This window comes from Bison bison, unplaced genomic scaffold (assembly GCF_000754665.1).
Source record: "Bison bison bison isolate TAMUID 2011002044 unplaced genomic scaffold, Bison_UMD1.0 scf7180017864487, whole genome shotgun sequence".
Taxonomy (NCBI): domain Eukaryota; kingdom Metazoa; phylum Chordata; class Mammalia; order Artiodactyla; family Bovidae; genus Bison; species Bison bison.
The window spans coordinates 4,810,944-4,837,219 of NW_011495047.1; the positions used below are offsets into that span (position 1 = coordinate 4,810,944).

The window sequence follows — 26,276 nt, forward strand, 5'->3', positions numbered from 1 at the left end:
CTGCTTCTGGCTGACATCCTTGGGCATCACTGCCTTGACCTTTGGTAAAGGATGGAGATGACGGTGAAGGTCAAGAAGACCACGCCGGCCACGCCTCCGATCAGCAGGCCCAGGACGCTGCTGTGCACCTGCAGGGCCTGACATCGCTCCCCCGTGTAGAAGAAGGCGTGACCCGAGGTGCACCTGGGGAGATAGGACGGAGGGCACAGTGGGAACCACACAAGCCCCCAGGGCTTCCTGACCAAGAGACCGGCTCCGCAACTATGGCCTTGTTAAGAGCATTTGCATTCGTTAATGCTCATGTCTTCGCGTTGCTGATCGGAATTTGGTTACCGAAGATGTTGACTCTAGGTACTGGGAATTCTGTAGTATTGTGTCAGTGTATCTGCACATCTGGAATTATCTCAAAATAAAAGTTTAACAAAGAAGAAACAAAGTGGAGATCAAAAAATGCTGAGAAGGGAACTTCCCTGGTAATCCAGTGGTTAGGATTCTGCACTTTCACTGCAGAACGGGTTCTGCATTGGGTTGGATCCCTGGTCAGAGAATTAAGATCCCACATGCCACAGGGTATGGCCAAGAAAAAAAAATTCAATAATTAAAGAAAATTTCCTTTACTATTAAAAAAAAGAAAAAGGATATAAAAATCCATGATGAATAAAAAAGTAAAAGTTTAAAGAAAAAAAAAGAGGTGAGAAGAAATGTTGATATTTTGAACCAGTCAGACCAGCTCCCACATCTGCTACTATTCTGTCAAATGAAAGTGATGCTTCTGTCATCCCACACATCCTTTTATGAAATATTTTATACAAGTAACAAGCATTATAAAAGCATTATAAAAAGAACTATTAAATGTAACAGACAGTCAGACCTGGATGCAGATCCCAGCTCCAACATTCACAGACAAATTACTTATGTCTCTAAGTTTCTTATGCCCTACTTATGTGTCTAAGTTTCAAATTTCTTATGCCATAAAGGAAGGGCCTTTATGTCACAGGAAGGCTGTGAGGAATAATTTAGATCATGCATACATACTGCTTGGGGAAGCAGATGACATACAGTAAGCAGCCCCCAAATATCAGATATTTTTATTACTAGTATTGAAAACATAACTGTGATTATAGGACAATGATCTAATGGACAATAGAAATAATCATAATTAATAACTCATACTAATATCTGTAGTCAGGGAAGATTTAAGCTTGGTCCTGAGTCTCACCATGATGGAGCATGGAAGCTAAAAGCTCTGAGTCACTTTCAAGCCCTGTAGTAGAGTTCAAATTCCAACAACATTCAAGCTGTTATTGACGATGCCCCGGAGGAGATTCAGGACTCTTCTGCTCTGGCAGGACCCTTGCTCTGCCCGTCGATTCGGGGCACAGCCTCATGGAGTCAAGGACAGCCACAGTTGACCATCTGATGCTACGGATGCCTGACCTGAGACTGTGCTTTCTAGCAGGGTAAGAAGACCTGGGGCTCCTCTCTGCCACCCCTCACCTGTGCCCCACCCCCGCCCCGACCACAGAGCCTACCTGCAGCTCACCATCCCCTTCACGTTCACGCAGATGCCCTCATTTTGACAAGGGTTTGGGTCACACGGGTCTCTGAAGTACTGTGGCCAGTTGTGGTTCTCCAAGGGGCCCGTGTTGTCCACTGACCGCTTCTGTCGGCTGCTCTGCCCCTGGGCCAGGCTGCTCGGGAGGGCTGTCTCTAAGGGGGCCTTTCTCGAATCTTCTTCTGAGGTCTGCTGCTCCTGGCCATGCAGAACAAGGCCTTGGGGGGTCAGCCTGCTGTTTTGAACTTGAACTTCAGTCTGATTAAGATGGGTGATATCTTGAGGAAATAGACAAAGAGACATGAGGGCAACAATGCACTTCCGCTCCCGGAGAAAGTTCCCTGGGCCGCGTCAACCTCTCTTGGACATCACGTTTAGTGGCACAGGAAAGTGGCTTTGAATCCAGTAGATTTTTATAATGTCAGCTATTTATTATTTTTTATTTTTATTGATGTATATAGCTGACTTAAATATTATATTAGTTTTAAGTTGTTTAACATGTAATTTGACATTTTTATAGATTACAGTCCCCATAAAGTTATTATAAATATTGACTATATTCCCTGGGTTGCATGTCACGCCCTTGTAATTTATTTCATTATAGTAGTTTGTACCTCTTAATCCCCTCCCCCTAATTTGTCCTTCACTCTGCTACTCTGGTTCTTTATATCTGTGAGTTTGTTTTATTATATTCATTCATTTGTTTTGTTTATCAGATTTCACATATAGGTGAAAACACAGAATGTTTGGCTTTCTCTGTCTGACTGATTTCACTAAGCATAATACTCTCCACGTCCATCCACGTTATCACACATGGCAAGACTTCAGTCTTATTTTGCTGTGTTTATTTTTAAAAGTAGTCCAATCGTGGTTTTATTTATTCCAACTTAAAAAAATAAGCATAACGTGAGCATGGATAGGCTGATTGAGACTACACTGAAGTCAGTCTGAAAACTGTCACATTGGATAAATTATGCAAAAAGATGGCACTAAAATTGTAGTTTCTCCCAAGGGCAGTTAAAATCAAGATAGAAGTCTTCGAAAAAGAGAGTAAAACGTTGTTCCCTTAGGGCACATCTATTTTTTAACCTTGTTGCCCCCCAGAATATCCCCACCTTTCATGAGATGCTTAAAAATCCATGTAAAATCAGTAGAACGCCCAGAACATAGGATTACATATTCAGGAAAGCCAGCAAAATACCTTCAAAGTCCACAAAAATTATAAGGTCATCATTTTTAAGGAAGCTTCTCCTCTTCAGCATTTGGTGGGAGATGACAGCACTCCAACCCCAGTCAATGCTTCTGAAACATTCACAACTGTTGTCATAAGATCCCACGACCGAGGGCCTGTCCCAGATGACAGAGCCATTTATAGCTGCAAAGTTACAGATAACAGAAAATCACATTATCGCTTTAGCTTTCACTTTCCATTTGTCTTTGATGAGTATAGAGAGTTTTGTGGGATTTTTTTTTAATTAAAGTATAATTGACTTACAAAGGTGTGTTAATTTCTACTGGACAGCCAAGTGATTCAGTTATACATGTATGCATATATACATTTTTTAAACAATCTTTTCTATCATGGTTTATCATAGGATACTGAATATAGTTCTCTGTACTATACAATAGAACCTTGTTTATCCATAAGGGCTTTGTTAATCAGAAAAAAAAAATGTGTTGGAAAAAAATCAGGTTATTTACTTTTTCCAGGAGAATTAAAACTGAGAATTGGGAGAGGGAGAAGCAGAGAACCACTGCTCTGAGGGGTCACGGCCCCTTACTGAGTGACTTCCTCAACGAAGGGGAAGAGACAGCTATAGAATCTTCCTTTCAAGGCTTATGTCTCTTCTTTGAAAAAAAAAAAACAATAATAATAACTTGTCCATTCCTTTGTTATGCAAATTTGCTTCCTAGACATACTGACAATCAGTAATATTTTAAGAGTCAGTGCATCAGTTCAGCACAGAGCCTCACAAATTCTGAATATTTAATAAATGACTAGCAGGATGCGTCTTCTCGGACTGAGCTCAGTGAAGCAGAATCTGCATGATTTGCTTGTATTCTAAGAAACTGGCACAAAATTTGGCACATTGCAAATCGTGACTAGATGCGCGATGGATGAATTTATGAACACGAGAGAAGATGACATTGAAAATTTTAATTTACATAGAAAAACAAAGTTGTTACTAAAGGGGAAAGGGAGTGGGGGGATAAATTGGGAGTTTGGGATCCGCAGCTACAAACTACTGTATATAAAATAGATAAACAGCAAAGTCCTACTGGATGGCACATGGAACTAAATTCAACAGCCTGTAATAAACCATCAGAGAAAAGAATATGAAAAAGAATATATATGTATGAGTGAATCACTCTGCTGTACACCGGAAACTAGCACAACATTGTAAATAAGCTATGCATCAATTAAAGAAAAAAGAAAAATTTAACTTAATGCTCCAACATGATGGTATTTTTAAAATTTATTTTAAATTGGAGGATAATTGCTTTACAATGTAAATTGCTTTACAATGTTGTGTTGGTTTCCGCTGTACAACGTGAATCAGCTGTAAGTATACATATATCCCCTCTCTCCCAATCCCCAAACCCACCCCTCCAGGCCATCACAGAGCTCCTGGCTGAGCTCCCTGGGCTATACAGCAGTTTCCCACTAGCTATCTATTTTAGGCATGGTAGTCTTAGCAGCAGCAGCATCAGTGGATATACCAATATGTGCCCAAGGAGGAAGTGTGAGAAGAAAGTTAATTTCTCCTACACAGATGGGAACTGTATCTGTTGGCCCTTCCAGGTGGAGGGGCAGTTCTTCCAACCACCTACCTGTAGATGTCTGGGTCTTGGAGGTAGTAAACACCATGCTGGAGGACATTCTCTTCCTGACATCAGCTTCTTGGTCGAGTATTGTCATGATCACCTGTCTGTTCTCCACTGGCCACTCGAGGACAGCATCGTTCTCTCCACTGCACAGGTGAAAGGCAAGTCCCAAGTACCCAGAGCTCCCGGAGCTCGTTCTGCCCTGAGGGTACAAGGTCAACCCCAGACCATAGCCCTCTGAATTATAGAATCGAGGGCTATGGAGTTTGTCCCCTTTCACCGTGTTCTGCAGGACCTGGGAGAAATTCCGGACTGTCCAAACCCCTGCGGGGCATGGGGTTTCCGTCAGAGTGATGTCATCTAAGTAAATTCCCCCACTCGAGTTCTGGGGGTCACCTTTTGTGCCCTGGAAAAGGTAGCGAAACTTCTTTTCCTCTCTGAGTGTCACATGGGCAATTTTCCAATTGTGGTCAAAATCTCCTGAGGATAGAGAATAAAATTGGTGACAACTGTGGCCAACATTTTTGGAGCAGTCTTTTGAGCCTGGTACTGTGGCAAGTGCTTTACATGAATGATCTCATGTAATCTTCACAAACGAACACAGGAGAGATCTGCTATAAACTTCTTAAGGAATGTTTCCAAAGTCACATATCGGATATGGGAAAACAGCTAAACAAGAAAACAAGCAAAAAAAACACCCACTCTGTTTATCATAAAAATTTTAATTATGAATTTTTTTCTATTATTATTTCATTCTGCAGGTTCTGGGTTTTCCCTTGGTATAAACGCACCACATCCATTAATATTAGCACTGCATGGTCCAAACAGACATTTGATAAGACGAAAGTCAAAAGATGGCAATTTCCGTATTTACAATTTATGTCCATATTTACAATACTTGTAACACAGCAAATTCTCGCCTCTTAAAGGGCACCTAGCTATCATCCCTCCATTTAATAAAGATGCTCTGTAAATTTCAGCCAGAAAAGTGAACTCCTCAAAACCATTATTTGTAGCATTTTCTACTCAAAGAGTGGCCTGGGTAGAGACGATTTGGGCCCCTGTTCTTCTGAGTAGTCTTTTACAAAGGAAGCCTCCTCCCTTCAAGAGCAGCAGCTTATGGGGACTTTTCTTGTGGTCCAGTGGTTAAAACTCCATGCTTCCACTACAGAGGACATGGGTTCAATCCCTGGTCGGGGAAGTAAGATCCCACATACTTGGAGGCATGGCCAAAATATTAAAAAATATATAAATAAAACCAACATTGACTGGCTTTTGGGACTTCCCTGGCAGTCCAACAGTTAAGATTCCACTCTTCTAATAAAGGAGGCATGAGTTTGATCTCTTTTCAGAGAAATAAGATCCCATAAGTCCCATGGCACAGCCAGAAAAAAATTTTTTTAAAAAAAGACCAGCCACTTCTTCTGGAAGTACAGAGAATGCTTCCTTTACCTGGAATCCTCATTTTAATTGAGAAATTCTTTGCTGAATGAAAAAATAGAAAAACACATTTTTCCCTCTCTGTTTATGAATGAACCACCACCACAATAAAAAAAATGTAAGTACTTAGCTTTTATAACCCTGGATCCTGATTTTCGGTCAGATTGCTCTCACATGCCCCTAACTACCTTGGCATTTTATTAATGTGATTTTCATGATCTTCTCACAGAAATACACAAAATATCACTTAGGAATATATAAATGATTTTTAATGAAGTTAATGTATATGAATGGCTTACTTTCCACCAAATTCATAAGTAGGTTTCAAGGTACTTCAGTGTATTAAATAATGGTATCCTTCACTTTGCTGAAACAGATGCAGAAATGGTTGTGGTCCACTATCTAACCACATTCTTTCCCTCAGCATCAATTCCTGCTTTAACCTTCCAGTCTCTACCCTTGAATCACCAGTTCTCTCTGTCCTGGCTTTCTCCAAAGTTCCAGAGAAAACTGGATTTTTATATTCCAATTATTTCCTTTATTCTTTCCCTGATTGGCCTCTTACAATCGTATATTTCAGCCTCACCTGAAACCGCAGCTTTTGAATGGTTAAAGCATCCATTGAGTGGTTAAAGCATGCCAGGCATTATGCATTTGGAAGACAAGAAGGGAGGCCAAGGAAAAGGAGGAGGAGGCAGAGGAGAGGAAGGTTGGGAGGATGTGGAGGAATGGAGACGGAGACGGGCAGGAGGGTGAAAAGGGCGGGGGAGGGGGAGGAGGGCAAAGAGCACAGTCCTGGGTGTGAAGCCTAGTCATTCGCCGCAGGACACCTCCACGTACCTTGAAAGGTCTTCAGCTTGACCAGCTTGCACACGTTGCCAGTATTGTCGTCCCTCCTGATCCAGACGACCAGTCTATCTGAAGGGCTGCCTGACATTTTATAGAAAAACTGCAGGCATTGCTGCTTCCTCTTCGGGTAAAGAATCCGAGACTCCAACATGGCCGCCTCCTCCGCTGCCCCGAAGCTGGTGTTCAAGTACATGAAGTAGCCGGCGCCTACGGAGAGAGGACCCCGAAGTCCCATCTCTGCCCATCCACACCCCAGGCTTCCCTCAGCCCAGGTAAGGTGACAACAGTGAGCACCGGCCCTTATCCAGGCAGCAAAGGCTAGAGCTCTTCCGGGAAAATTGAAAGGTTGTTTGTCAGTAAACACTGTCTCCATAGACAGAATTGCTGGTGGAAGCCATAGCACTCCACTGTCTCTTTTTGATTACCTTTGTTCCCAAAGTTGGGAAATGTACACCTTTGACTTAAGGAAATACAGGGTTTAAGCAAAGTTTGATGGAATTTAGTGTCTATGAGATGAATTCCATCTTCTTCATTAACTTTATTATTAAAGATTCATTCCAAGGAAAAGAGCTGGCCTCCTAGTTATGTCAGAAACTATGGGATTCAAAGTTTTAAGGGTTGGATTTTACATATTCACAATGATAAGGATTCAGTTTCAACCTTTTGTAGCCTAATAACTGGGTGTAGATCAGTAGTAAAGAATCACCTTTCCTATGTCCAAAGAAGAGGCATTCAAGGCATGTTAGGGACCAATTGAAGGTTTCTCCTGAATGAAAAGAAAGCCTTGGAAGGACACTTAAAATAGGAGGTAAAGGGTCTATATTTGTGCCAGAGGTTGGGTTCACCCAACTCAGGTATCTCAAAATTCTCTCCCTTCAAACAGGCAAGTGGCTAAACATATACATCACTTGGAAAACCAGCTCCCTTCTTCAAAGTCAAGGGCAATGAACAAGTCTCACATATAAAGAAGTCATTTAAACTTACTCCAGTAGTCATGTATGAATGTGAGAGTTGGACTACAAAGAAAGCTGAGTGCCAAAGAATTGATGCTTTTGAACTGTGGCCTTGGAGAAGACTGTTGAGAGTCCATTGGACTGCAAGGAGATCCAACCAGTCCATCCTAAAGGAAATCAGTCCTGAATATTCATTGAAAGGACTGATGCTGAAGCTGAAACTCCAATACTTTGGCCACCTGATGCAAAGAACTGACTCACTGGAAAAGACCCTGATGCTGTGGGAAAGATTGAAGGCAGGAGAAGGGGACAACAGAGGATGAGATGATTGGATGGCATCAGCGACTTGATGGACATGAGTTTAAGTAAGCTCCGGGAATTGGTGATGGACAGGAAAGCCTGGAGTGCTGCAGTCCATGGGGTCACAAAGAGCTGGACATGACTGAGTGACTGAACTGAACCGAACTGAACTGAATACTCAACCTCTTACCAAATGCTCCACTCAAAACATTTCACCAAGTAAAAAGGAAGTGAACATCTGGTACAGTTCTGCGTTCTGTGACACTACAAATCCCTGCTTCATCCTGCCTCATACATGGGGCACATGCCTTCCTCATTGACAGCAAGCAATGATGTTTAAATAAGCTTTCCACAAAGCTGAAAAATACAGTAATGGCTTTACTATTTCATCAGGGAAAATTATATTTTCCTGTATGTTCTTCTCAATACTTGATCTTACAAGCCCAAGACTTAGGTGTTGTGAATAGCCAAGGGCTTGGGTTAAGGTAAACAAGAGCTCACAGGTCTAAAGAGGCCTCTAGGTGGTCCTTGATCAGGAATTCCACCAGATATACTCAGAAGTGTGAAGTGCAAATTCAATAACTCAGATCGGGGAGTTAGCAGACCTGAATTCTTGCCCTCATGCTGCCACTGACTGGATGTGCACTCATCTCTCTGGGGTTCAAGTGGGAAGTGGCTTCTATCCTTCAAGCTCTTTGAGTCTATGCATCTACCCAAATAATGTAGTGCTCTCAGCAGAGGAAACCCGGTCTCATTAAGTGCCTCCTGTGGAAGAAGCATAGTGGCTAGTCAGGTTAACCTGATAAAGCTTTTCAAGATCCTTCCTCTGGGTCGTGGTCCATTCCTTTCCTACTAAAGTGCTAGAATTGTCAGTCAGCAGATTCTTCTCACACAGAGATCACGTTTCTGTTTAGCTGGAACTTGCACGTTAACCTAGTAGCAAGCCTACAGGAGAGATTAGATTAGAGGCTACAATGGGGATTAAGAGAGAACCTCGGGTATAAACCACCCTTTGGACACTGGAGATTATACATTTAATAATCTGATATGTGACAGAGACTTTCACCCTCTATCAAGGCGGAAGGAAGAGGAGCCATGGTTTACGACCTCTGACAATCCCCCTGGTGGCCTGGTATCTTGGTGATAAGCTAGGTCCCTTCTGTGAAGGAACTCTAACCAACAGTCACACGGGTATGGACTAAGGGACTTGATAACAACCCAGAATTTAAAGGGCAATTATAATCTATGACCCCACCTGCTTGCAAATAGGGTTGACATGATTTCGATACCAAGCACATAATAAAAGGGTCTTAAGATAGAAATTTAAAAATAAATAGAACCTCCAGAGAAAAGGGAAAGATGGGAGGAAAAAGTAATAGGGAGTGAAGTGGCTGGTCTGCCCTTTAAGGCTCTGTATGCTTTATCTCCTTCCATGCTCATGATGAAGTATCAATAGCTTGATGGCTTGTTATTGTTATTTAGTCGCTCAGTCGTGTCCAGCTCTTTGTGACCCCATGGACTGTAGCTGCCAGGCTCCTCTGTCCATGGGATTCTCCAGGCAAGAATACTGGAGTGGGTTGCCACTTCCTTCTCCAAGCTTGATGGCTTACAAAAGCCAAAAGACTTAACAGCATCAACAAAACAACTTCTTGTGGTCACAATTACCCAGATGGAGCCAGATTTTAAACCCAGGTCTCCCCAGACTTTGTGGCTTTTTTTTCACTGCACAAATCAGGTGTAGGAACTATCTGAAGTTATGCTATTCATTATGGTGGCTACCAAACATGCATGCTGATCGATCATTTGAACTGTGGTCAGTCCAAAGTGAAATGTGCTTTAAGGATAAAACAATACCAGATTTCAAATACTCACTACAAAAAAAGGTGAAGTACCTCATTAATAGCTTCTATGTTGATTACACATTGAAATGCTAAGATTTTGGATATATTGGATTAAATAAAATATATTATTGAAGAGACTCCGTTGTTTCTTTTTTTATGTGACTGTTAGAAAATTTTACATTGCATATGTGGTTCGCACTGTAGTTCTATTGGAGGGCACTACTCTAGAGACATTACCCTAATTTACAAACTTTCATCCTTTTTTTTAATTAAAAATTTTTTATTGAACTATAGTTGATTTACAGTGTCATAATAGTTTTAGGTATGCAGCACAATGATTCAGTTTTATATATATAAGCTGAATTTAGTGATTCAATTTTATGTATACATATATGTATATTATGTATATATATACACTACAACTCTCCCTTATAAGTTATTACAAAATAATGATATAGTACCCTGCACTACACACTACTGTATATAAAATAGACAATCTATAAGTACAAAGTTGTATCTTATCAACCATCTGTCTGTATCAGTTTTGTTATTGCTTAAATTTATCTTTCTTTTGCATGTCCAGAACCTGGATGCTTTTTATTGCGTTAATAATAAAGATATGAGAAATGCTTTTTGTCCTCATTTAGAGTGTCAGGTTTGATAACAAACATTCCTACTTAAGCAAAACCTGCGGCTGCCATCACCCCTCAAATCTGGTGGCCCACCTCAGTGTAGTTCCTCGCTGCCTTTACTGACCTGTGCATTGTCCCGCCAAGGTGTGATCCGCTTGTCCAGGCTGAGCATTGTTCTCATGGACCCAGTCAGTATCATCTCTGGTACCCTGAATCATCCCACAGATGTTTGCCTTCTCAAAATCACAGTGGTCCAAAAAGGTATGAGTTGTGGCTGCAAATGATATTTTTGTCACCTGGTTAAAAACTTGAGGCATGTCATTTCAAATGCCTAAAGTCTTAGACTACTAAGGCCTCACTGTTTAGCAGGATCATGAAACTTTTGTTGCCTGGATTTTTCTCAAATACAACTCTTACTGTCACCCATTAGATCATGGAACCTGCGAACATAGATGTGGCCCTGCACACCTCACAGAGTCAAAGGATAAAAAGGCTTACCATCATGCTTTGCTGTAGATGCCAACCGTCAACTCCCTTCAATTAAGAAAGAGGTACAACTATGCTGAGCTTGCCCTTAGTAGATCTTCTCTATGTACATACTGAACAGAATTAAAGAATGTGTCTCAGAAGACTAGTGAAGCCATTTTAGACAACAACCCATCTCTGAGGATTAGATGACTCTAGGAGCCACTAAGCCCGACAAAGAATTTGCAAGATGCAAAATACTTTCAAGCCTGTAACTATCTTGAGCTTTACATGATGATACATCCTTCAGAAGGAAGCCAAAGAAGTAGGACAATTCCAGCTCCTTTCATTGGTCCAATACTCTCAATTTCATAAAATGTAACTACATAATTGATTTTCGTAACCATTCTGTGAGGTAGGTGTTGTATTTTTTTCTAAGGAGAGAGAAACTAAGTTTATGTAGTCTGTCCATTTCCCAATGGACAGGAAATCAGCAAAATTAACACAAAGGAAAATGTACGGAAAACCTATAAGGTCAATGAGGGTACCCAGTCCTCAGACTCAGAGGTACTCACTGCAGTTGTACATTCGGTTCAGCCTCTCCAGATCAATGGCACTGAAATCCATACGCTGCCCAATGATGGAGTTAAACTCAGGGATCTTGGCCGTGATGGTAGGGACACTATCATTCTTGTTAAACGACAGAGGCCGGTAGTGCATCAGAGACTCGTAATCATAGGGTGTGTTGAGGTCTGTGATGAAGTTGTCATCATAGGTGTTAAAGTTGTGCTGGTAACCTGTCAGGAAGGGAGTCCACAGGTCCTGAGTAGTCATGCTATTTCCCTGTCCTTCCCTCTGACTAGATACTCAGGCAGAGACCAAAAAGGGGAGGGAGCAGAATAAAATTTCTTTAAGTACATATACACATTTAACATATTTTATAATTATATAATATATATAATTATTATGTATTTATTAATATGTACTAATAATATTGCAATGTACTGTTGTTGTTTAGCCGCTAAGTCACATCTGACTCTTTACAGCCTCATGGACTATAGCTCACCAGGCTCCTCTGTCCATGGGATTTCCAGGCAAGACTACTGAGGTAGTTAGCCATTTCCTTCTCCAGGGGATCTTCCTGACCCAAGGATCAAACCCACATCTCCTACATTGGCAGATGGATTCTTTACCAGTGAACCACCAGGGAAGCCCTATTATAATGTATTAGTATGCTATATAATAGTATATAAAATTATTATAATGAATATTAAAGTACATGTTATATTAATAACAAATATACACATAGAATTGATGCTTTTAAACTGTGGTGTTGGAGAAGACTCTTGAAAGTCCCTTGGACTGCAAAGAGATCCAACCTAAAGGAGATCAGTCCTGAGTGTTCATTGGAAGGACTGATGTTGAAGCTGAAACTCCAATACTTTGGCCACCTGATGGGAAAAACTGACTCATTGGAAAAGACCCTAAGGCTGGGAAAGACTGAAGGCAAGAGGAGAAGGGGATGACAGAGGATGAGATGGTTGGATGGCATCACCGACTCAATGGACATGAGTTTGAGTAAACTTCAGGAGTTGGTGATGGACAGGGAGGCCTGGTGTGCTACGGTCCATGGGGTTGAAAAGACTTGGACACGACTGAGTGACTGAACTGACTGATACACATATATAATAGTATATAATACAAAATGCATGTTGTTAAATGTATATTTAAATCAAAGTTTCATTTTTATACGTACAAATAAATAATGTGTGTGTATGCATAAGACTTTAAGAAAGAGAAAATAAAGTATCAAAGGGGAGGCAGATATTCCTTGTGGCAGAAGAAAGGAATTTTTTAATTCAGAAAAATATTCAGGATTGATTCATCTCACTAACAGCCTAGTACCTCATCCACCAAGAGTTATATCTGGACAACTCTCCAACAAGTTAGGGAAAAGAAACCTGAGGGGCAAAGGGAAAGGTTAGCAGCTAACAAGAACATCGCATCCTGTAAATCAAGGCTCACACTCTCCTTTTCCATAAAATTCCCCATGATGAAAAAAATAAAATAGGAAGAAAACGGACTTTGCTTTCAAAATAGAAGAGGAAAATATTTTTGATGAGATTAGGTCATGGAAGAGAACATGCACTGTAAAGTGAAATGCCAAAATGAGATACCACTCAGATGTCCTTTTAATCCAGCACCACGAGTAATTTACTGTTGAAGCTGTAGGAATGGCAAGTTTACAGATCTTTCACTGTCTTCGTAGGGAGTGATAGGAAAACTGAATGAGAATGCTCAACTCTCCCAATCATAGCTTTCCACTTCATCTCCTTCTGCCTTTTTAGCTTCCCATCCAACTGTATTTAGTAATTAGAAGAAAATGTGATCACCTTTCAAAGATATCAATGCAGGAACACTCAGGATTGGAGAACTCTGGCAGGTGGTCTCCAAATACTTTTGGAAAAGTCCGTGATCAAAAACTTGTTTTAACTATAAAACGAGAATACTGATGTTTCATCCTTCCAATTCACAAGGGTTTTGTGGGGACTGAACCCAAGAGGGATCAAAGGTAGGACTGATTGCAAGCAATAAATGACCCAAATAGGGAAGGAAGAAAGTCATTCCTTCTACAGTAGGAAATGGCAACCCACTCCAGTATTCTTGCCTAGAAAATCCAATGGATAGAAAATCATTCCTTCAATGGCAGTTAAGAGGGTAACATGATAAAAAGCATCAAAGTGGTGTGAGGACTAGAGTCTGGGATCTCCTGGTGACTCTCAGCAGCATCTTAGGCAAGGTACTTTCAATTCACCAGCTACTTTCCTTAACTTTCAATATAATCATTGGATTAGAATAGATGACTTTATTCTTTCTTATTCAAGGAGACTTATCAGAATGCTTTACCCAATAAATGTTTTTAATACATTTTAAAATTTAATTCAACACAGTTTTGTCATGCCTACTATTTACTGGGAGCTGTGCTAGGTGGGTGGTGGCCCCTGGAAGTGATTACGACAGGCATGGTCCTGCCTTCAAGGAACTCATAACCGAGGGCTTGAAAAGGAAGTGACCTTGTAAAGCAGAGATCATGGGCAAGCCTTTTGTGTAAAAGGTCAGGTAGAAAATACTTTTGGCTTTGCAAGCTGTATGGTATCTGTCACAACTACTAAACTCTGCTGATATAGCTGAAAACCAACCATAGGTAATACATAAATAAATGGGCGTGGCTGTGTTTCCATAAAGCTTTATTTACAAAAGCAGATATGGCCCATGGGCTGTAGTTCTGTAGTTTGCAGATCCCTGCTAAACCTCAGAAGTGTTCTCCTTAATGGAAAAAAACAGATTCAGAAAACACAATTCTGACTTCAGAAACAGAGATGGATTTAGGGAGAGAATTGTATTGCCAATAGTCTCTAAGGTAAGATAAGTTAAGGTGAAGTCGCTCAGTCGTGTCCAACTCTTTGCAACCCCATGGACTGTAGCTCACCAGGCTCCTCCGTCCATGGGATTTTCCAGGCAAGGGTACTGGAGTGGGTTGCCATTTCCTTCTACAGAGGATATTCCTGACCCAGGGATCGAACCCAGGTATCCCACATTGTAGGCAGAGGCTTTACCATCTAAGCCACCAGGGAAGTCTCTTCTTAGGTTAAATAATGAGACTGCTGTCAACTGAAGACAAGATGCAGCAAAAGTCATAAATTCCCCTGAGTGATAATACTGCCATTGCTTATGATCTTATTTGGACTGAATGTCTCGCTTGAGAAAATTTCTCCAGTGATGGTCGGCAATTTAGGTATAAGGAATTACACCTGATGAAAACATAGACCGAGATGAGCAAACATGGCGAGTCATCCACGCTCAACCCAGAGCTGAGTACATCTGCAAATTCTCCTGGCAATCCCTCAAGAAAGGGGATTTCCTATAGCCTTTGTTGTTGCTGCTTACTCACTAAGTCATGTCTGACTTTTGCGACCCCATGGACTGTAGCCCACCAGGTGCTTCTATCCATTGGATTTTCTAGGCAAGAATACTGGAGTGGGTTACCATTCCCTACTCTAGGGGATCGTCCCAACCCAGGGATGAAACCGGTGTCTCCCACATTGCAGGCAGTTTCTTTACCACTGAGCCACCAGGGAAGATCCTTTATATAGCCTGCATGCATGCTAACTCGCTTCAGCTGTGTCCGACTCTTTGCAACCCTATGGACTGTAGCCTACCAGGCTCCTCTGTCCATGGGATTCTCCAGGCAAGAATACTGGAGTGGGTTGCCATGCCTTCCCCCTGGGGATCTTCCCATCCAGGGATCAAATCCACGACTCCTGCATTGCAGGTGGATTCTTTACCACTGAGCCACCAGGGAAGCCCTCATATAGCCTAAAACCATCTTAAAAGCTCTGAGCATCATGTTCTTGAAGACTTAAAAATGCACATATTTTCTGCTTCCTCATGTCCTTTTCGGCAGAGTTAAATATACAGAGGAGAAAGTGAGAAATTCAGGCCTCTAGCAAACACAAAGTCTACAAACCCCCTGAGCCTCATAGTCAGAGATTTGTTTCTTTGACTTTTGACCTGCCCTCTCTGTCCCCTCTACACAGACCCAGATATAAAGCAATTAGGCCTGGGAGACAAGCATATGTTTTTGATCTATTATTTCCTACCTGGTAATGGATTAGGGTTTTTTGGTTAAGTTTTTATTGACATTGTTACAATATTGCTTATTTTTTATGTTTCAGTTTTTGGCCACAGGCGTGTGGGATCTCAGCTCCCTAACCAGGGGTCAGGCCCACACTCCCTGTATTGGAAGGTGAAGTTCCAACCCCTGGACCGCCAGGGAAGTCCTTGGATTAGGATTTTACAAACCACATACTTTCTCCTCCTCCCACCAGCACTCCACATTCATAAAATATCAGAATAGGAGGTGTCCAGAGGGACACGTACTGTAAACCCCGTAGGTGCTTTTGATAGAATTAGCCAGCGGTACCCCCTCCTCCTATGAGAACCAGTGATGCGGCTTCCTCCCAAGGAGCTAGTTCTGGCAGAAGTCTTTTGGGGATTCACACTTTATTTTAAAGTATGGCCAGTTCTTCCAAGCCCATAAAATTATTAGAGATGCACTACTATCCATGAACTCATACGTGAAACTGAGATCTAAATGAAACAGATAATTACAAGGCCATGATTTGCTTCATGAAAACCATGTGTGGTCATCGCTAAGACATTTCCAATCCATTAAGGTTTCACTAAGCTATCACTGCCAAAAATAATGCTTTTCCACCTCCTGGACTAATTCCTGTTTAAAAACTAGGCGTTTTCAGAAACACAGCATGGAATTTTCCCCCACCCGTTGGGCAACTCTTTGATAATAATATTTTCATGTACTCAAAAGCATTCAGCTTAGTTGTCTCAAACAAAGAAGGTAGGTAGTTGAAGGAAATCCAACAAAACTAAAGAACATCAGAATTGTTCAAATAACTGCATAATAATATGTGAAATAAAACTGTGTTATCCTTTACAAAGTATGGGCTGGGGACAAAAAAAAAAAAAAGAGGCACTTAGAAAGGAGAAAGAAAAGATTTATATGTTTTGGTTAATCAAAACTCCAAACTATTAGCTACAGTTAACAAAATTAGGAGTATAATTTCAACTAAAAGAGCTTTTTTTTTTTTTCTAATGTAGTTGTTCTGTTTTTAAACATCTATCGTTGATTTGGTAGAGCACAAAAATCCTCAAGTGTCTCAAGGTTATTATACAGTTTCTACTTTCCTAAAGTTACATGAGATTTCACATCCTGAAAAAAGGGACCCTGACATCCTCAAGGATCTAGTTCATTTTACACACTAAGACAGGAAGTAGAATTTTAGATAGAGTTTCAACAATAACACTGAAGCAAAACAAAAGCATCTGATTAACTTTTCAACCCCGCATTGAGATGAGCAAGATTCCTCATTTCCTGAGACCCTTATCTGGGATCAATTATGATCAGATCAAGTCAGCCCAGAGGAGAGGTCATAGTCTGCGTTCCTCCTGGAGAAACTGAAGCTCCTGTTCACACATAGATTTGGCCTGGTCTTCCCAGGGTTGATCCCAGCAAGTGATAAAGATAATAGCAAATCCCACCCAACCTGTTACCTTGGGTTCATACACACCTGGAAGAATTTCATCCCACCAGATATTCACATAATCATCTCGGTCCGTCCTTGACTGCTCATGGTAAAACCCCAGAGCGTGCAAAATCTCATGTTCCACGATGGCCTTATAGTCACATCCCTGACCAATGGAGAGGTTCTGTCCCACGTGTTGGTCGCCAACCTCAGACCAGCACCTTTAGAAAGGAGAGAAATTTTCTTCTAGAGAATTTTCAAGTGGCTGTAATTCCTAAGTTTCCAGAATACAAATTTGAAGGTTAGGTTTGATTTTAAGAAGAAGTTATTATTAGCCTTTTCATAAGCTAATTGTTCAACCTACATGACTGGTTAAAAAAGCAACATTTCCTGGAGGGATTATTATGTAGGCTTTACAAGTGACAGACCATTATGAAAGTGGTATCTACTTAGAAGCAAATCAAACCTAATAATGCATCAGGTAAAAAGAAGGAAAATTTGGCTATTTTCTTCACCTTCACAAACCCATGGGGCATTCCAAAAAATAATGCTATTGCGTTTATACCACTAAGGTGTCTCTGAGTGGTGGCTGTGGTTGATTTATACTTTCTCCTTTACATTTTAATGACTTTTCAAATTTCCTGTAATGAGAAGGTATATGCTTTATGATTATGAAAAAGACCCTTATTAAAAATGCAAGTTCATCAAGTTCATATCTTGGGATTTTTCCCAATCTGCAGCATTATGACAGCACACAGCAGGCTGCCTAACTTATGTCTAAAAGGCTCCAGGCAAAAAGGACCCATAAATTCCCTCAGAAAATAGTGGACTCAGGAACTGCTGTCAGATACTCTAAATTCCTCATACTCAGGTTCTTTCCCTCTTTTTCCCAATTATTTTTGTTTTTGCTCAGAAATCTGATTTTCCATCTCTATTAGCAAACCAGGAGCTGTATACAAATTGTCTCCTTGCCCCCTTTGAGTTGAGGAACAAGGCTCTATACACTGACCAGGGCTCAACAGAATGAGAGATTTACCAGTTATTTTAAATGCTACCAATGAAGTGTGAGTTCCTTGGTGACAATCACATTAAATTACCTGCTATTGCTTTCCCCAAATTGCTAACATCCTATATGTTCTAATGCTAATAGACTTGAATTCTACTCAAAAACGAATCTTAGTTATTGTCTAACAACTTTATTAAGGTGTAATTTACATACCATAAAATTCACCAATTTTAGGGGTACAATTCAACGATCTTTAGTAAATGTATTGAGCTGTGCAAATATCACCATGTTCACCATGCCTCTTAGATAGTAGCATTTCATTACCAAGTCAGAATTTACTCTGCAAAATATCCACAATCCAGAGGAAGCATATATTATTTATCATTTTTAAAAACCCTCCCCCAAAGGAAGGTATAAATTGTAAAATACCATAGCATTACCACTCTGAAATTTTGACCTTATCTTTCTGGAAGAGCCCCGTTAACCTCCAGCTTCAGAGCATCAGGATCTCCAAGGGTTTGGGATGCTTTGGGCCAGTCATTCCTTGGAGCTACTTCCTCCCTTTTCCTCTCCCTCTAACTTAAATGTAAGAGACATCCCAACCACAGGCAATAAGAGTCCCTAGATTGATTTTTTTTTTCTACGAAAGAATTTTATTTTCAAAAAACTTTAAAATTTACTATTTGCTTATCTTTTATTGAAGTATAATGTCTTTATAATGTTAATGTTCGTTTACATCATAATGTTGTTTCTGTTATAATGTCATAATGTTAGTTTCTGCTGTCCAACACCACAAATCAGCTATATGTATATATTTCCCTTCCCCCTTGGACCTCCCTCTCACCCTCCCCCGATTCCACCCATCTCGGTCACCACAGAGCACGGAGCTGAGCTTCCTGTGTTATACAGGATTTTACCTCTCTTCCCACTCTCTATTTGTTCTTCCTTCTCCTCTGCCTCTCCAGTCTTCTCCCTCCTGCATCTCTCTGACACTCTGTGCTGCTCCCCCTGACCCTTCGATTCCCACTGTGTTAGAGATCCTGCGTCTGCACTCACCCCAGCGTATTAGAGCTTTTCACTTGCTTTTACCCCACGGTCCCTCCTGCCAAGTGCGCACCTTGTGAGGTCTAAGACTCTTTTCTTTAGAAGCTAAAACGAATGCTAACTTCCTTCTTTACCTTTGTTAGTCATCCACGATAAACAAAATCCCCACCTTCACAACTAGACAACCAAGTCCAGGCAACACCTGGAGGCTGTGATGGGAGCTGCAATATGAAGAGAAACCTCCAGGTAGGTCTTTTCGGAGAAGGCAATGGCAACCCACTCCACTACTCTTGCCTGGAACATCCCATGGATGGAGGAGCCTGGTAGGCTGCAGTCCATGGGGTCGCTAGAGTCGGACACGACTGAGCAACTTCACTTTCACTATTCACTTTCATGCATTGGAGAAGGAAATGGCAACCCACTCCAGTGTTCTTGCCTGGAGAATCCCAGGGACGGAGAAGCCTGGTGGGCTGCCGTCTATGGGGTCGCACAGAGTCGGACACGACTAAAGCAACTTAGCAGCAGTAGCAGCAGCAGGTCTTTTTGTTTTTAGGTTTTTTTGGACTATGTTGTTTTACAGTGTTCTGTTAGTTTCTGCTGTACAGCAAAGTGAATCGGCTATAGTGAAAGTGAAGTTGCTCAGTCGTGTCTGACTCTTTGCGACCCCATGGACTGTAGCCTACCAGGCTCCCCCATCCGTGGGATTTTCCAGGCAAGAATACTGGAGTGGGTTGCCATTTCCTTCTCCAGGAGATCTTCCCTACCCAGGGATTGAACCCGGGTCTCCTGCATTGTAGGCAGACGCTTTACCGTCTGAGCCACCAGGAAAGTCCATGAATCGGCTATATGTATACATATATCCCCTCCCTTTTTTTGATTTCCTTCCCATTTAGGTCACCACAGAGCACTGAGTAGAGCTTCCTGTGCTCTACAGTAGGTTCTCATTAGTTACGTATTTTATGCATAGTATCAATAGTGTATATATGGCAATCCCAATCTTCCCATTCATCCCATCCCCTTTTCCCCTCCTTGGTACTCCTATGTTTGTTCTCTACACCTGAGGTACATATATAATGTATGAAATGTAATGAAATATTACTCCGCCATTAAAAAGAATGAAATTGTGCCATTTGCAGAGGTGTAGCTGGACCTAGAGACTTTCAAACATAGTGAAGTAAATCAGAGAAAAGCAAATATATAATATCACTTACATTGATAGAACTTTTCAGAAAAGTCTAGCCAATGGAGTACTAATAATCGAAAACAGTACCATCAAGAGAATGCAGCTTTAATAAACTTGATTTTTTTTTTAAAGGCTGTAATTTAAAACATGACCTCAACCCAGAAAAGAACTGAGATGAGTCTCCCTGGTTCCTAGAGGTATCCAAACAATGCATTCTTTATAGAGCACAATAAAAATGTGATGCCACTTTAAAAAATTCACAGTGAAATATTTGATTTTGCTTTTAGTTTCTTTCCAATTTCTTTATTTAGTCTTTGAAAGGGATGTATCACCTTTTATAAATCAGAAGACGGATTTCACACTCTGTAACATTTCATACTCACCCACTAAACTCCTGAAAGATGATGTATGAGCTCTCGCCTTCATAGGGCTTGAAATCCACACAGGACTTGAGGCGGAACATTTCAAAGGCATAGAGAATGGCTCCTTTGGCATTCAGTGCTGTAGAAATCAATAAAACTATCAATGAGCCTTAGCTAGATCTTGGATAATGTATATAACCTAGAAACATAGAAACTCATGCTGCTGTATGAAATCCACTGAAGTCCATGATAAATTTTTTGATAGTAAATGTAGTCCTTGGAAACTAAAACTGACAAACCATTTGTGTATATAAACACGCTAAATGTTAAATACATAATGTGTATATATATATGTATATTTATCTACAAAATAGGAATACACTTATGGTATGTGTGGCTGAACAAAATCATAAAGTAATTTCCCCACTTTCTCCCTTTCGTTTTCCCTCATTTAAGCAAAAATTCTGAGCGCATTGCCTCAAGAGACCAATATGGCCGAGCAGAAGACAGAAGTGACGTCACTTCTGTCTTCTGGAAAAACAGAGAAATTACCTTGGAAAGAAGCAGTGAGAGTGGGGTTCCTTCCTTCAATCTAAAGAGACTCTCCCTCTGGCAGGAGAAAGACAGCTGAGAGAGGTTTGAGGGTTCTAAAAGCATAAGAAGTTAAGTGTAATATTTATGCGGCTTCCCTATAGGATCCCCATGCAATGACAAGGCTAGACAGGGAGTTCTGCAGACAGCCTTAGAAAAGATTTCTGTAACCCAAGTTTGGAACCAAGGCAGCAAAAACCTATGTACCTGAGTCAGCAAGAAAAATAGATGCCTGTTAGTAACTTTTGTGGCTTGATGACCAAAGATCAAATGTCACTCCTCTTGCTTAACCTGCGTGCGTGCCTACCTTGGTATTGCATGAGACAAGGACGAGGTGGAGGAGAAAGAGACACCAGAGGAAAGGCAGCTGTTTCTCACTTTGTGTGTGTGTGGATTTTAACCCCATCAACTCGTTGGTTGTAGGTCTCTAAGTTAAAAATTAAGCTAAGTTCTATAAAACTAAATTGTATTCTTGCATACTTGATTTTTGGGGATTCTCCCAAAGAGTTTATCATTCTTGGCACTTTACTGTGTACTTATCTCACATTTTTATGGGCTTTATTTCAGGAACTCCTGAGTTGGAGACTCTACACTCAGATGTCATAAAATCATATTAAGGTCATTAAAGGAAGTCATTGGAATAACCAGTAAATAAATTATGGAAACATCACACACAACAACAGCAAGAGCATGCATTAAACCTGTTTGAAGGTTTTCATGAACTTTTATGTATTCTCACCAAGTAACATCTTTAAATTGAAGATATGTACCCCAGACAGCTTGGTTGCCACAAAATATAAGAAAGAAGTTTGATTATAATTAAAGTCATGCTGTCTGTAAGATTGTGTTGCTTTTGTTATCTTCAACTCAAATGGTGGAAACACTGAGAGTGGTGGATTTAAAAATCCCATCTCATCTGTTTTCAGGGTAGGAATAGAGATGCAGATGTAGAGAGTGGACTTATGGACTCAGTGAGGAAAGGGTTGGACACATTGGGAGATTAGGACTGACATACATACACTACCATGTGTAAAATAGATAGCCAGTGAAAACCAACGGTATACAGCACAGGGAGCTCAGCTCGGTGCTCTGTGATGACCTGGAACGGTGGGATCGGGAGGGGAGGAGGAAGGGAAGTTTAAGAGGGAGGAGATATACGTAGTCACACAGCAGATTCACTTTGCTGTACAGCAGAAATTAACACAACATTGTAAAGCAATTATACTCCAATGAAGAACATAACTGAGAACAATAACATTTGTTTCTATGTAACTCTTCTCCAGAAAAGACGCTGGAAGCAACACTGATAAAAGTGATGGAAAATCTTGAAACACAATCTACGTCTCCTGAGAGCGGGAGCAGCCTAGCAGCTCATCAAGATTGAGCAACACTGTCCTAGCTTCCCCTCTGCTCTGGAGTCTTCCCATCCACAGAGGAAGGGCCTCCCAGACAGGCATCGCGTCATCGTGGCTGTTGAGCTGTCAGTCAGCTGCTTGAGGTCAGCCAGTGTCCACACGTGGCTTCTAATATTTATTTTACTTCCACCAGCTATTATTTCTGACAATGAGCAAAATCTAACTTATATTGTCCTTTCTCTTGAGACAGAGAAGAATAGAAAATTTTCATACCAAGGAATGAGAATGATGAACATATGAAATATAGCCTTTTCTAGTTCTCAAAAGTGTGACATGTTTGTTTTGCAACAGAAAGGAAAGAAATCACTATGCTGAAATTGGTATCCTGGTACCATATTTGCTGCTGCTGCTGCTGCTAAGTCGCTTCAGTCATGTCTGACTCTGTGTGACCCCATAGACGGCAGCCCACCAGGCTCCCCCATCCCTGGGATTCTCCAGGCAAGAACACTGGAGTGGGTTGCCATTTCCTTCTCCAGTGCATGAAAGTGAAAAGTGAAAGTGAAGTCGCTCAGTCGTGTCCGACTCTGTGTGACCCCATGGACTGTAGCCCACCAGGCTCCTCCGTCCATGGGTTTTCCAGGCAAGAGTACTGGAGTTGGGTGCCATTGCCTTCTCCATATTTAGAGTCACTTAAACAAACTCTTATTTCAGGTGCGCATTTTTCATTGCTATGATGTCAAACTGTATTTCATTTTGTCCTTCGTGTTGCTCTCTTGGTCTAATTAACATGTTAGTGTGTTCTGCATTTCAAAAAGTACTATTTGACATTCTGTATCTTAGACTGGTTAAGCAGCATGGGTTTCAACGAGATAAAGAATCCTCAGAGCTTAGAGACTCCCTTAGATGTTGGCAGTTACTCAACTTTGAAGCTGATGACCAGGAAGAGAGGGGAGAGAGAAGAGTTCAACTCAAGGCTTCCAATGAAAAACAATTAATGTTACCCAGATTGTCGGCCAGGATGTAAGGAATGGGGAACTTCCACCTGGAGCTCGGGTCTCTCAGGCCATTTCTGGAATTCTGCAGAAACAAAAGGCAAAGCTGACTGGATGGCTGGTCTCTTTGGCTTCTTTTCCCCTTCTGTAAACTCTCACATCACAAACAATCTGTCACACTATTCAAATAGTCAAGTTGTCTTCCAATTATAAAAACAATAAATGTTCATTATAGACAATATAGAAATTTCCAGAGAAATTTTTAAGACCAAATAAAGGATGCTTGCTCCTTGAAAGAAAAGCTATGACTAACCTAGACAGCATATTAAAAAGCAGAGATATTACTTTGCTGACAAAGATCCATATAGTCAAAGTTATGTTTTTTCCAGTAGTCATGTATGGATGTGAGAGTTGGACCATGAAGAAGACTGAGGGCCAAAGAATTGATGCTTCCTAACTGGTGGTGAAGATTCCTGAGAGTCCCTTGGACTGCAAGTGGGTCAAACCAGTCAATCCTAATGAAAACCAACCCTGAATAGTCATTGGAAGGACTGATGCTGAAGCTGAAGCTCCAATACTTTGGTCACCTGAAGAAGAGCCTGCTCATTGGAAAAGACCCTGATACAGGGAAAGATTGAAGGCAAGAGGAGAAGGGGGTGAGAGAGGATGAGATGGTTGGATGGCATCACCGACTCAATGGACATGAGTTTGAGCACACTCTGGGAGTTGGTGAAGGACAGGGAAGCCTGGCGTGCTGCAGTCCATGGGACTGCAAAGAGTCGGACGTGACTCAGCGATTGAACAACAATGAGAAAGACCTACATTTCTTCAAAACTGAAATAGTCACTTTCAGTATGGTGGTGGATTTCCTTCTCTCTCTTTCTTCACTTCTTAGGAAAATTGGGTGGACAAGAAATTGAATAATTATAGACTCTTTTTCTGGTCGCTAATGTTTTCGTCTTTTTTTTTTTTTTTTAACCAGCAACCACAGCGGAAGTCTTTGTGCATACAAATTATGGCTGAGATTCTTTCATCTTCATAGCGGTCATCTCAGGGCTGGACACAGAGCAAAGGCCCACTGTACTGTCACAGCCGGTCCTGTGGGAATGCTCTGGTGTCACTGGAAGGTACTCACCTGCAGGAGGATGTCCCCTTCAAAGAGGTCCAAGCCTGCAGCTAGATGTGGATTTAAAAAGAGAAATATTTGAACAAGAAGTGCTCAAATGCATCTCTGATAAAATGAGTCTTTTCCGTTGTTGTCTTTAGTTGTTCTTTATGTGGTTAAATTCTTTTTAAAATGATACAAAAATTCATTATAATTGAACAAATGTAAATAGCTAATAAATATCATATATTGTCACATCCACTGTTGCCATTTTTTGGAACAAGAAAACTTAGAGGGTATTCTGCTTAGTAAAATAAGTCAGACAGAGAAAGACATCTGAAAGATGTCTTTTAAAAAGACATTTATCACTTACATGTGAAATCTAAAAAATAAAACCAGCTAGTGAATAATAAAAGACAAACATAGACACCGAGAACAAACTGTTTACTAGTGAAGATTGAAAAGGAGGTTGGGAAGGGCAAGTGAGGGTAGGGGATAAAGAAGTACAGACTACTGTTTATAAAATAAATGTCACAAAGACACGGTGTACAGCACAGGAAATAGATCCAATATCTCATAGTAACTATGAATGGAGTATTACCTATAAAAATATTTGATCATGATGCTGTACATCTGAAAGGAATATAATAGGGTAAATCAACTACACTTCAATGAAAAAAAAGAAACCTTGTCCAAGAATCTTAAAAAGTGAGAGGTGAATGAGAAGGAAACTTTTTGGTTATTGGAATCAAAACTCTTGCACTCGAGGGATCGAAATGGGACTTCTGAAATAGGAAGTGAGGTACTAGGTGATCATGTCAAACTGCAAACTGGAAAAACGAATTTTTTTATAAACAAAAATCTTGTTATTTATTTCTAGAGCCACTGAATACTCACTAAAAAATTCAATCTAACAATTATTCTCTTCTCATGTTTCCATTTTTCAGAAATGCTGCAAATTCTAATGAGGCACCAATGAATAGTTCTCTCCTAAAGTTACTCAGTGTCATACTCTGAAAATTAAGAGATTTACAGCAATTCTATCGCAGGGTTTTAAATTATTTGAAGACATTAATAATGGCAGAAATTATACCCACCTAAGTTGATTTCTGAAATATCCTTCTGTTCGTCAAAGTCTCCATCATATACTGTTAAAAGTGGGGAGAAAATTGTTATCAGTCTTGCTGAGCAAATGAAAGTTCAGAAAACTCTCTGTGAATTTCAATTAGTTCTTACCATTTCCTTTAGAAAGATGGTTAATCTGAAAAGAAATAAATATACAGAAAAAGGATAACATATACTAGAATTAATATTTCTAAATACCCTGAAGAGCAGAACTCTACTTACTGATACAGCTGCTATGTGGGCAAAAAACAAGATGAAAGGAATAATGCAAGCCAATCTCGTCCAAATCATTGTGGCAAGTGAACAGATTTTAGCAAAGACACCTTGTAATAAGCAAAGACACCTTGGACCTTGCTCTGGCTGTCAGATTAGAAACTTTGACCCTTACATATGTTCTGTAGCATTGAAGTCACAAGAGAAAATATCTTTGCTGATTTGAGGACAGATACAAAGTTTCACAGAAAAGCTCAAGTTCCAGAGACTAGAGAAGTTTGAAAAAGTTAATACTGAGATGAGCATATAAAAATAAGTAACATTCCTACATACCA

The 26,276-nt window shown here is 40.6% G+C and overlaps 1 protein-coding gene across 1 annotated transcript; it reads right to left on the bottom strand.

Moving 5' to 3' along the window:
- Positions 1 to 26: 26 nt before the first annotated feature.
- On the bottom strand, positions 27 to 26,019 carry MEP1A (meprin A, alpha (PABA peptide hydrolase)). Its single transcript, XM_010863059.1, is given in 15 exon segments — positions 27 to 183; positions 1,533 to 1,833; positions 2,757 to 2,930; positions 4,388 to 4,861; positions 6,662 to 6,877; positions 10,521 to 10,670; positions 11,437 to 11,658; positions 17,011 to 17,186; positions 20,582 to 20,699; positions 23,508 to 23,583; positions 24,634 to 24,674; positions 25,701 to 25,751; positions 25,840 to 25,870; positions 25,872 to 25,928; positions 25,930 to 26,019. Coding segments are annotated over 15 exon segments (2,334 nt in total).
- Between the last annotated feature and the right edge of the window lie 257 nt (positions 26,020 to 26,276).